Source organism: Myotis yumanensis, unplaced genomic scaffold, assembly GCF_028538775.1.
Source record: "Myotis yumanensis isolate MYYU_CA2020_CCGP unplaced genomic scaffold, mMyoYum1.0.hap1 SCAF_2, whole genome shotgun sequence".
NCBI classification, from domain to species: domain Eukaryota; kingdom Metazoa; phylum Chordata; class Mammalia; order Chiroptera; family Vespertilionidae; genus Myotis; species Myotis yumanensis.
The window spans coordinates 48,422,548-48,435,297 of record NW_027223753.1 but is presented as its reverse complement, the minus strand read 5'-3'; the positions used below and the strand labels follow the sequence as shown (position 1 = coordinate 48,435,297).

The 12,750-nt window shown below is 34.9% G+C and overlaps 1 protein-coding gene across 6 annotated transcripts in view; it reads right to left on the bottom strand.

The window, feature by feature from the left end:
- The window catches only part of MIER1 (MIER1 transcriptional regulator), a 61,251-nt gene that overhangs the window by 40,128 nt on the left and 8,373 nt on the right, over window positions 1–12,750 (bottom strand). For 3 of the 6 annotated variants that reach the window (XM_070405336.1, XM_070405335.1, XM_070405338.1), the window contains exons 4-6: window positions 6,085–6,109; window positions 5,915–5,951; window positions 608–753 (exon numbers count right to left, since the gene is read on the bottom strand). In XM_070405336.1, coding sequence (XP_070261437.1) covers window positions 608–753; window positions 5,915–5,951; window positions 6,085–6,109 — 208 coding nt within the window. The remainder of the gene's footprint in view (window positions 1–607; window positions 754–5,914; window positions 5,952–6,084; window positions 6,110–12,750) is intronic. The other 3 variants (XM_070405337.1, XM_070405339.1, XM_070405340.1) reach the window with 1 other exon arrangement.

The window sequence follows — 12,750 nt, the reverse complement described above, 5'->3', positions numbered from 1 at the left end:
ACTCTTAAATTCTGGCTGTGAAGGTGGGTAAAAATAAAAGGTACAGTAACTGGGAGAGGACAGAAGGTGTGTAAGAAGAGATTTAGGATCCTTTTATAGTCCATTTTTGACCCAATACCTGTGATTTTTTTTTGTGTTTTTTTTTTAATATATTGTATTGATTTTTTACAGAGAGGAAGGGAGAGAGATAGAGAGTTAGAAACATCGATGAGAGAGAAACATCGATCAGCTGCCTCCTGCACATCTCCTACTGGGGATGTGCCCGCAACCCAGGTACATGCCCTTGACCGGAATCAAACCTGGGACCTTTCAGTCCAAAGGCTGACGCTCTATCCACTGAGCCAAACCGGTTTCGGCACCTGTGATGTTTTATAAAAGTTAACTACTTGAATTCTATTTTACATAATGAAGTTACTTCTTTAAAAAAAAAAGGCCTTTCATTTCAAACTTTAAACATACCACCTATGATCACATAGAATTTTTCAGTCAACTCTATACAACATCCTTTTTCTCCCCAAACACAGGCAGAGAAACAAAATTTCAAGTGTTTCCTCTCTCCACAAAAAAGTTATAAACACTTCATCCTCTAATTCTTATTGTTATTTACCCTTGCAAGATCCTCTATTTCAGAACTGAAGTTTGTTTCTCCTTCCATCATTTCTTCTTCTTCTAATGTTCGTTCATCATCAAAATCATGAACCAGCATGTCAGCTGATGGATCAAATTCATGGTCATCTGATGTTGCTGAACCTCCTGGTAAAGAATATTTTTAAAAGTTTGGTAAATCAAATTAAGTGTACCTCATTAATATTAACATAATGTATATGACATTTGAAGCTGATATAAATAAAATAACAGTACCAAAGAAAAGCTATGCACAGAAAATATTATTTATTGTTTTCTGATATTCTTGCCATTACTCATATCTCCCTGCAAACCTCCTCGAAGGGATTATTTTTTGCCTTTCTCATCTCTATACGCAGGTACAACTACAAAATAAGAATAACAATTCTTAATCTTTTGATCAATATTTAATAGACTCGATGAATATGAACCCTTATGGCCCCTGAGAGTATATATTCATGTGAAATATATAGTCATCTTAACATACAGTCTAATGAAAACAAAGCTGCACTCAAATATTACTCTTCTATTAGCACTTTCATGAAAATTTATTCCAGTATATAGCTAATTGCCCTTAACTTACTTGGATGATTTTTATATGAAATAACTCAAAGATAAACTATAGAAGCAAAATGTACTAAAATTGCATACAAAACTCTTATGAAAGGCATTAAAAATAGCCTTGCTAGTAGGTAACTGATGTGTAAGCTAATCTATTTTTAGCCTAGTGGTTGGAGAACACTGCTGTACTCAATAGGTCAAGCCTTATAATACTGAATTGCAAATACTAAGGCATACATATTCTGTAAACTATCCCATTTGGCTATTGTTAAACATGGACTTAAGTTTGCAAAAGCATTGTTTACTAATGAACAAATGAGTTATTTAAGATTAAAATAATCAATTTAAGTTTAAACTGTTAAAAGTTGTATTAACAGATGCACCTACTCCTCCTTTTTACTCCAGTAAAAGAACCAATAAGTAAAACAAAGTGATACAGATGCTGATTTGTTTAAATACAGACTATTGCAGGGGTCCTCAAACTTTTTAAAGAGGGGGCCAGTTCACTGTCCCTCAGACCGTTGGAGGGTCGGACTATAGTTTAAAAAAAAAAACTATGAACAAATTCCTATGCACACTGCACATATCTTATTTTGAAGTAAAAAAACAAAACGGGAAGAAATACAGTATTTGTATTTGCATGTGGCCCGCGGGCCGTAGTTTGAGAACCCCTGCTATTAGGGATAAGGAAATACAGAAGGCTCCCGGTTCTTGTCACCTCCCACACTTTCTAGAATAAGAAATATTTTTGGAGTGCTTACTATGTACCAAATACTATGCTCAAGCACTTCATATACATCATTTCATTTAAGCAAACAATCCTAAGAAGAACAAAAAGAAAAACCTGAGGTTCAGAGTTATGTAGCTTGTTTAAACTCTTAGAGCCAGTATGTGGCAAGGATGGAATTTGAATCCTGGGCCTGCTAATTCAACCACTGTGCTTTTACTGCACTCCAAGCCTCCCGTAAGGCACAGCCTCAGAAACAGTAGGTATCCTGCCTCAGAGAATACTTGAAAAGAGCCTCTGTTTACTATAATGAGTAAATAGCAAGCCAGGTTAGAAAGCAAAATACTTAGAAGTCATGGGACACTCTGAGGAACATAATAAAATACTGATATTAAACATAAAATAACTAGATATGTAATTGCTAAATCAGGTCTCATCCTATAGTACAGCACAAAAGAGTTAACAAATTATCAAAGTTTTAGAATGATTTACAAAATAAAACATTTAGAAAAGCTTATTATCCTAACTTCTTTTGGAAAATTAAGAAAAACATGGCATAATTAGGGCATTTTAGTACTGGTTGAGGGACTTGCACAGTTAAAAACCACTAATTTAGTTGTAGTTTTTGCTGTTTCAATCCTTATCCCTTCTTTCTGAATCTTTCATGGAAAATGCTCCCAAAAATTTTCAGTTCACCTAGCAATCAATCTCCTATGAGACTTTGTTAACAATTATGTATTCCTACAAATGATACTCTACTTTTCTTCTCTCTTATATGCAGAAAGATAATTAAAAAACCCTCACACAACCCTTTTGTATACTATTATACTAATCCTATATAATAAAAGAATAACATGCTAAGTGTCCGGTTGTCCATTCAACCAATCAAAGCATAATAAGGCCACTCAACCACTTGCTATGACGTGCACTGACCATCAGGGGGGCAGATGCTACCACTGACAGGTTAGCTTGCTGCTGGGGTCCAGCCAATCAGACTAAGCGAGATGGGCCGGACATGCCCTGGAGCCCTCCCACAGTCCCTCCCTGGCTGGCCAACCTCCTGCGTCCCTTCCCGGTCCCGATCGTGCACCGGTGGGGTCCCTCTGCCTAGCTTGTGCCCTCTCGCAATCTGGGTTGAAGGATTCCCTGTCCCTTCCCCCTCCCCCCACCTGAATGCATGAATTTTGTGCACCTGGCCTCTAGTCATAATATAATTCCTATTAGACGTAAATATTGTCAAAATAACTATGTTTAATTCCTGACTACTTACCTTCCTTTACCAACAACAACAACAAAAAATCAAGCTCACATGAGTATCATATGATTTACCTGAAGCCCCTCACTTTTTGTCATTATATTCAAGGCCAATTACATTTAAAGTTTTGTCACTTCCCCCTCCCTACAAGAAATACCTTAGGTGAACCTTTTCTCTCTTCTCACTCTAATTCTTTTCCCTACATATACACTGTAACTGTTTTTTATAAACTTCTAATTTTTTCTTGCCTTCATATGACTTCTTTTTACCTTGTTCTTTGGGACCAAATAATCACCCTATTCCTTTTTGTTAATTACTAAGGCCCATTGTTAGGCTGTCTCCTAGGGGGAAAAAAAGATCTTAAAAATAAATTATTACAGGTAGGGAGTCTGATGTACTGTGAAAATAAATATTATGTTTTAGAATTAAGCCAGTATCAGCACTTTTTGTATCCTATTGCAAAATGTATCCTACATTATTTCAACCATTCAAAAGATAAATCTGCTTATACTATATCACTAGAGGCCAGTGCACAAATATTCGTGCACTCAGTGGTGGTGGGGCGGGGGGCAGTCCCTCAACCTAGCCTGTGCCCTCTAATAGTCCAGGAGCCCTCAGGAATGTCCAACTGAGCCTCAGTCTGGCCTCCCTCTGCGGGAGGCAACTGGGCGATCAGGGGACGGCCCAGGCCAGCGAGTAGCCGGACCTGCCCGCCCCCACCATTGCCCCTCTGCTGCTGCTGGTCGCCACCACCCCCCTTCCCCCCATCGCTGTCCCCTCCCTCTGCCCGCTGGCACGAGCCTTGGCTGGCCTGGCGCCATCTGCTCGCCGGTCCCACCCCCTGCCAACTGGTCATTCCATCTTTTGGTCGATTTGCCTATTACTCTTTTATTATATAGGATGTGCACTCATTACATTATTTTATTTCCTTCCCTCCCTAAATCCCTACCTCTAATGGCTACTAGTCTTATAGGTTAAACCTTGTCTTATAACTCCACATTGGTTTATACTGGTGGCATCTATAGACAAACCACCTAACCTGGGCCATGTGACCGTTATTACTATAATGAATTCCAAAGTGCAGATGTTACAAAGGACACAGCCTTTCACCAGTGGACCAAATATTTTTTTACATGAAGCCTCTATTCCTAATTTCTTCCAACTTACATAATTAGTATTACTTACAAAAACAATCAATATTCTCTTGGGCAGAAGCCTGATATTAGAAACACTATCTATCTTAAAAGATCTTCTTAGTATAAAATCAATTTAAAAACAACAAACACTAAAGATTCAATCTGTTTGTATAAGCATTCAGCAGGCAGTAAGGGACATCAAAGACATTTATATTTTCCAAGCACTATTCTTCCAATGCAGCCTAGACTGATTCAAATGCAATGGAAACTCAAGTCATTCATTAATATCATTTTTGGAGAAATTATTTTTATACCTATGTATTACCTGATGAATGTCTCAAAATTTCATGGAAAAATATATAAAACTCAGTTTATTTGCAATATCACAACATTAACAAAAACCAACTAGAACCTATTTTTTTTTTCAATGAAAATGATTCTGTTTGCAAGAAAAAGAAATTAGGAAAGATTCTATGTCCTATGAAGGATATGATAATCCAGTATTTATCTGAGGTCAGACTACTTCCAACCTTAACTATCCAGAACATATTTATAAACCATGAAGTTGAAATAAATATGATAAAATCAACTGTCAATTTAAACGCACACTTGTCTTTTAGAAGGAATTTGGAGGTATTCTCGTCCAACCACCCTACTTGATGCCTTATACTACATGGAGTACAATGATATGTGTTCATGAAAAGAACCTTGATCCGTTAAAAAAAAAAAAAAAAAAAAAAAGGAGCCTATTATGATGTTAAGCATTTTTACAAATTTACTTTCTAAAATTTAACACACAGAGTAGTGATTGCTTCAATAATCTGAAAATTTTAGTAATACATCATAACTAAATATTCAACATGAGAAGTTTTCAAATGAAGTATTACAATGCCTTAGAGTGCTCCCTTTCTCTCTTTTTTAGCTACATTACGCTATCCCTTAATCCAATTTCTTGGTAAAGTCCACGGACACTAGTCAGAAAAACTGGTTGGTACCAAACTCTTTGCTGACTGCTATTCAGTTCCAACCAATTGTTGCCACAAAGAAATGCTGTACCCAATGGAGCTGGAACCTCTAACTGATCAAGAGAAGCCTAAATACAGATTTTTATATAAAATTTTCAAATTTTTAAAGATCACTACACTGGCCAAATAAAAACACATTTATTTGTGGCCAGATTTAGTCCAAAGATCATAACATCTAAGTTAGGAAAAAAAATGAATCTGTATTGTATTTAAAGAATACAAAAACCCAAAGATATGTGTTCAGAAGATAAAAACTGTTCCTATTCAAATATAAAAAAATCTTCCTTAATTTACATTAAATATTCATTTGTTGAATGTTTTTCTTATTTTATTTCTCCTTCCTTCACTAAATGTTTTAACAATTTTTCTCCCAAAATACTTTTAATTTCCTATACAAGCTAATATTTCTAAGTTGTTAGTAATTCCTTCTTTAAAAGTACACATAATATATATTTATACTTCAAGCCAAATAGCAATTAAAAACTATTAAGAAATATATGTGGAAATTCATGAGAGAGAGAGAGAGAGAGAGAGAGAGAGAACGAACCCATAAACAGTCATGAGTTTGAACTCACAGCAGCCTCACCTGTACTTTCATGGGCAGTCAAATATTTCATCCATTTCTTTTTCCCCAAAGAAAAGAAGCATTCAGAAGAAAAGCAAGTCAGATGATAGTCTAACTCCTCTAGCCTTTATGCAACGAATAGGATAAATATTAGTCAAATAGAGATTATAAAAAGTATAGAAAATACTTACCTGGACTTGAAGACTCAACAGATGGCTAAGGGGGGGTGGGGGGGGGGAGGAAAAAAGAAGAAAAATTAGCATTTTTGTGTAGTGATCCTTACCAATGTTACAACAGGAATTATTCAACAACTACAACTAGTAACACACCAAAAACTACCATAATCGTTAAAGTCTGAGTTGTCTAGGACAAAATAAAACTTCCCGTATAATCCTTTCTGACATTATATTTATTTAAACATATAGGAAAATTGGAAAACATTCCCGAATCTAGAAACAAAGACAGTAATTTGGAATTGATTCAAATTTTAAAAGCAAATATGGGTGTCATAACATGTAATTTAAAAGATATGATTTAGATTTTGAAATTTTCTGAAATATTCCCTCCTATCAATACAGGAAAACTATGCACAAGGTTTGCTATCAAGCTGATCTCTGGCTTAACATGTGTGTGAGCCTAGACCAGCGTGGCTCAGTTGGTTGGATGTTATCCATTGCACCAAAAGATTGCCAGCTGAGTCCCCAACAAAGCACATGACTGTTGTAGGCTCTATCCCCGGTAAGAGGCATGCAGGAGGCAGCCGATCGATGTTCCTCTCCTTTCCTCTCTCTCTAAATAAATATATATGTATGTATGTGTGTGTGTGTGTGTGTGTGTGTGTGTATTTTTTTAAAAAATATTTTATTGATTTTTTACAGAGAGGAAGGGAGGGGGATAGAGTTAGAAACATCGATGAGAGAGAAACGTTGATCAGCTGCCTCCTGCACACCCCCTACTGGGGATGTGCCGGCAACCAAGGTACGTGCCCTTGAACAGAATCGAACCTGGAACTCTTCAGTCCACAGGCCGATGCTCTATCCACTGAGCCAAACCAGTTAGGGATAAAAATACATATTTTTAAATGTGTGTGAGACTGGAGATGGAAACAATTTAAGACATCATTTTAACTAAAAATTATATTGCAAGCAAGCAGAAGGAAAAATTAAAATGTTACTTAAGCACCAAACAGTACATTAGGTTAACTTCACTAACAAACAACATACTTGTAAATTATCACAAAATAAGCAGCCTTTCATGCTCTAGAGAAGTTAGGTTATCTGATAGAAGACCACAAAGACTCCAAATTATAATGCTCCTTCTACTGTAACATTTCACCTCTCATAAATTTAACAACATACATCTGGAAAACTTAAAGATAAAATTGTTAGCAACTTGTTTTATTAATATCATCACATGAGTTTGTGGCTATTTTATTTTAATTTAATTATAATCAAGTCATTTACAAACAAACTCCTATAAGATAAATTCAATAAGAAACTCAAAAGATGCTTCAAATGACCAACTTTATGACTAAAACTTTGTCCATTCATTCAGAGCTATCTATTTTATGCCCAACAGAAATAAGAGACACTGGAAGGCCAAAAGCACTAGAAAGAGCTAGGGGATATTCTAGTATTTTCCTTCTTTCTCCTAAGTAATGGTGCAGAGGGGCAAGAACAAAATAGAAATGAGGAATGTGCCCAATACTTCCAAAGCTAGGTATCTAAGACAAATTTTTATAAGGTGTTAAAACTCCATTTTGAAAACTGTCCACATTATGCTACTATAGTAAGTATATACGTGCTCCAAATTCCACATGACTTAATTCTCTTAAGGCACACTTTTTCAAGAGTCCTATTTTCTTCTTTTAATTCTTAAAAGAGAATGGTTCTTGCCTATAGCACTGTTTTATTCTAACAAAAGACTGATAAAAAGACTAGTCATGTATATTTTCAAGTTACTCTGCCACAACAATCAAACAAGTGCTACTTTTAAAAAATATTTTTTAATTCATTTCAGAAAGAGGTAGGGGGAGGGAGAGATAGAAACATCAACGATGAGAGAGAATCATCAATCAGCTGCCTCTTGCATGCCTCCTACAGGGGAATCAATCAAGCCTGCAACCCCAGCATGTACCCTGACTGGAATTGAACCTGTGACTTCCTGGTTGATGGGTCAATGCTCAACCAATGAGGCACACCAGCTGGGCACCACTTTTTCATTCAGTTCCTCAATGGGAAGCAGAAGAGTAGGGTGAGACAACACAATAATCTATAATAATAAAAGCATAATATGCTAATTAGACCAGACATCCTTCTGGATGTCCTTCTGGATAACCTTTCGGATGAAGCTGGGGCTGCGAGGGCTGAGGCAGCTGCCACAGCTGCAAGGGCCAAGCCCCTTGCACGAATTTCGTGCATTGGGCCTCTAGTGTAACCAAAGGGCTTAACATTTTTCAGGCAAAGCTACACATTTCTGGCTGAAAATGAACTTAACCACCATACAAATTATTGTACAGCATATCAATATTTTCAAAAATTAATCGGTTTATTTCATGTAATTTCCCAAGTTTAAGCACAACCTCTGTCCAAGACTACAATGTTCATGACGATCTTCATCTGGTCTCAGATACACTATCCACATAATAGCCTTACAATGCTGTTTTCCCTTTTTAGTAAACTTTTGAAACAAGTTTGCATGGCATAAAGAAGAAAAACCAGTATTTCTTTCAAATTAGGAGCTTAAAAGAAATGGTCCTTTGAGCTTTCAGTCGTTTTTGAATGCTCCAATAATTATTCCATCTAACAGTTTGATAAAAAAGGCTTTCTGATTAAAAATAAGTTATTCACCCTACTTGGTTTGGCTCAATGGACACTGTTGGCCCACAAACTGAAGGGTCACAGGTCTGATTCTGGTCAAGGGCATATACCTTAGTTGCAGGCTCTATTCTCTTGCGGGAGGCAACCAATCAATGTGTCTCTCTCACATCAATGTTTCTGTCTCTCCCCCTCCACTCTATCTAAAAATCAATGGAAACTATCCTTAGGTGAGGATTAACAATAAAATAAAGTAAAATAAAAATACCAAATATCTCAAGGACTGGTAGCATTTGTGAATATAGCTGGCATAAAATAGAATACACAGTGTTGAAAGATAGCATTAATGATCATATTATATCAGAAATACTAGAATGTTTCAAAAACCATAATTTGACTAATGGTATATCTAGATTAGGATAAGAGGAGGGAAAGCAGGGATGGTTTGCCTATACATATTTTATTCTTCTATATTCAAAATAAAATTCCATTGTATTGGTTTGAGGAGGGTGGGAATAACATTAGTTTCTTTAAAGTAATTATATCCAATTAAATAAAAGATGATCATTAACCAATATCACCCCAATGAATTTAATTTAAAATGAAATAAACTATGACTGATTAAACAAACAAAAAGAGGAGCTTCTGAAATACTAGAATTTGAAAACAGTTTATACTGTAAACATTACTTCTGCCCAACCTACAAATAAAATTATTATGTTTCAAAATATGAGTTTAGTATTATAATACAGGGTATTTCAGTATGGAATGAGGGCATTTGTTTATTTACCTATTTAAAACAGCAAAACTAGTTTACATTTATATAGTACTACATTTTTTCAAATGCATAGTTACATGATCATAACCATAAACCTGGCAATAATACCTTCCCCACCTACCTCATTTCATGTATCAGCAAACCCAGGGAGATAAAGTGACTTGATTAAGGTTCCTTGGTAAGTGAAAAAGGTGGAACTAAAGCCTAGAGTCTGATTCCTTTATACCTCCTAGGCAAACAACTACGTAAAAAAAATTTCTCTTCATTTCCTTTTTTTCCTTACCCTTATTTTCTTTTTCTTTTTAAAATGGTTTTCATCTGTTCAAAAAAGGTTTAAATGTGACTGCAAGTCTTCATTTGTCATGTGACTATTATCTATGTCTCCTTAGGAAGTGATATATCTAACAATATCCTCCAGGAAAACTGCAGTAATGATCACACTAAACTGGACATGGGGAAAATAAAACTAAACCTATATAGGTACTCACTTGTAACAATATCTATTTTTAGAAAAAGTTCAAACTATAAAATGTAAGAAGTCAAGATTTTACCTTGGGGATTAAAATGTCTTAAGTGCACTCATACACTATCGGTAAAAATATGAGTTGGTTTACCTGCTCTGGAGATCGTTTTGCCAAAATGAACTTACCCTACTGATATGCCTAATAAAGAACAAGATGTATAATGTTCATCACCACAAAGTTGTTCACAGCAAAAAGTTGGGGAGAAATTTAAAAGTTCACAATTAGCTAGAAATGGAAATAGAGTTCTTCCGAGCAATGGAACAGTATTAGTCCATTAAAAAAATTAGTGGCACAGATCTGGTCGTACTGAGAAAGAAAAAATACATACAGAGAGAGAGAGAGAGAGAGAGAGAGAGAGAGAGAGAGAGCACATGCGCGCGAGCGCACATGAGAGAAACAGAGAGGTGTAGAGGGGGTAAATTGGGCTAGAATATACATAAAAATCTTTTTCCCCCAAAAGGATGCACAAGACTCTGTTAACAACAGTTACCACAAGGGAATGGGTTGGGGAGAGAAGGTTTTTTCATTTTACACATCATTTTGCTAACTACTTACAAACATTACTCCTTGTTTCTTAAAAAGAAAATCAATGGAGATTGTCTCTGAAATTATGAGATTTTCATTTTCTTACTTTACCCTTTGTTTAAAAGACCTAGTACTCACCATTTTTTTCTTTAACAAGTCTACTAACATAATTTTGAAAAATAACCTAGTTTTCTTTTAGGTACATACATAATAGTTTGAGATAGAAAATATTAACACCAGACAGACAGACACATACACATTATGAGTAGGCTAAATTAATTTTAAAAATGAACTCTTAACTTTTATAGCAATTTTCATACTTTGACCCATACAGTATACAATTTAGCCAATCAAACTGTTAAGAGTTGTAATAAATATTCAATGCCTCAGATGTGTTCAAATGTTTTTATATTTTTTTAGAACACAGTGAGAAATATCCCATCCACTAGAAAACTATAAATTGGAAGAGTAAAAAAAAAAAATCAATTAAGTAGAATATTGCTATTATTTAAAAATAAAAAAATAAGGTAGTAAAAACATGAAAGAATCTTTAGATTCTTCAATTCCAAGCAATCAAAATCAATTTTGAATGAGTATAACTAACTATCTGAATTAAATTTTCCCCTCAAACCAATTCCACTGTCATTTCTTTAAGTGTTATCGTCCCCTACTTGGTAATGCAGATACTAAATTTCCCAGTTTAAACACAACCTCTGTCCAAGACTACAATGTTCATGACTATCTTCATCTGGTCTCAGAGATTCTCACACAGGTGAGTATGAGAACAGAAGCCAGGAAGGAGCTAAGGACCCAACTCTGTAGTGGGAAAGGCAGGAGGGACCATGCCAAGGCAAGGGCTCACCATAACCTCTTCCTCCATACAAAATTAATCACTTAACTTTGCTGTTACCCTGAGGAATTCTAGAGCATAAAAAGATTAAGTCTTGGAGTAAAAATTAGCAAATTTACTATAGTAGTAATAATTTAAAGGATGAATTGCTATATTGAGCATTAGGAATTCAAAAGTTTAGGTTCCAGTATTAATTGTGCCACAGACTAACTGCAGGACCCAGGACAAATTACATAAACTCTGCTTAGTTTCATTTTCTCAAAGATTTAAATTTCTTCTAGTTTAGTTCAAATTCCTTTGAGATCAAAGTTTTTTACTTTTATCATGATTTCTCAGGAGACAAACTACTAAGGAATGCTTAGCTAAATGGATGGGATATGTTTGACAGACTCTTCTAAATTTATTTAATCTATGACTATTGGAAAAAGAGGATCTCAATTTGCAAAAAGCTTTCTGGGGGTGCTATTAGTTCACATCTACATACTAGTAAGCATAATTGTAAGTCATTCTTCTAAGCCACAGAATAAGTAGAACAGAATGGGTTCCAAGCCAAGAGTGTTACTTGAACAGTTTAATCACTGCAGTGAATTTTGAAACCATTTGCTAATCTTTTGAAACGTACAAAGGACTCAATCTGAACTTCAAAAGGAAGAAATTTCTATGTAGCTAATTACTTTTCATAAAGACATGCTGAAGTTTCAATGGCAATGTGTTATTTCCAAATTATTTGGGAAACTGATTAGTCTCGCAAGAATTCTCTAAGACGAATTCACTTCTACTAGTATATATTCCCCACCAACCTTTCCTACCTCATCAAGCACTTTACCTATTACTTCTTCTGAATTAAGCTTTTAAGTAGCTTAATTTTAAGTAATTTTAAGTAATCTCATGTATTGGTGTTCTTGATTACGTTTGATAAATCCTTACTAGCTCTAAAGTATAAATACTAAAAAAAAAAAATCATTACCAGTATAGAAATTTAAGACTTAAATTCATTATAGTGAAACAAGTTTTGTCTAGAGTAGAAATTAATACTATCAAAAATAGCAAGATGATCACATTTCCTTAGAAAACAAAATCCAAATATGCTTAAAAAAATGCTAAGGAGTATGTTTTTAAAAGAAATGAATGAATAGATGTGATAGCGAATAAACAGATTATGTACCATTTTTTGAAATAGCAGAATACTTAAGACTAACACAGAAAAGCAAGCCCATTAAATTTTCTTTTCTTTATTTATATAACAGCAATATGGACTAGGTGAAATGATAGGACTTGTGTTATACTGGGGCTTTTTTTTTCCTTGAGAAAAAGTCCCTTGTGTTTACAAACACTGAAATAAAAGACAAATTGTTCCTTCCCAA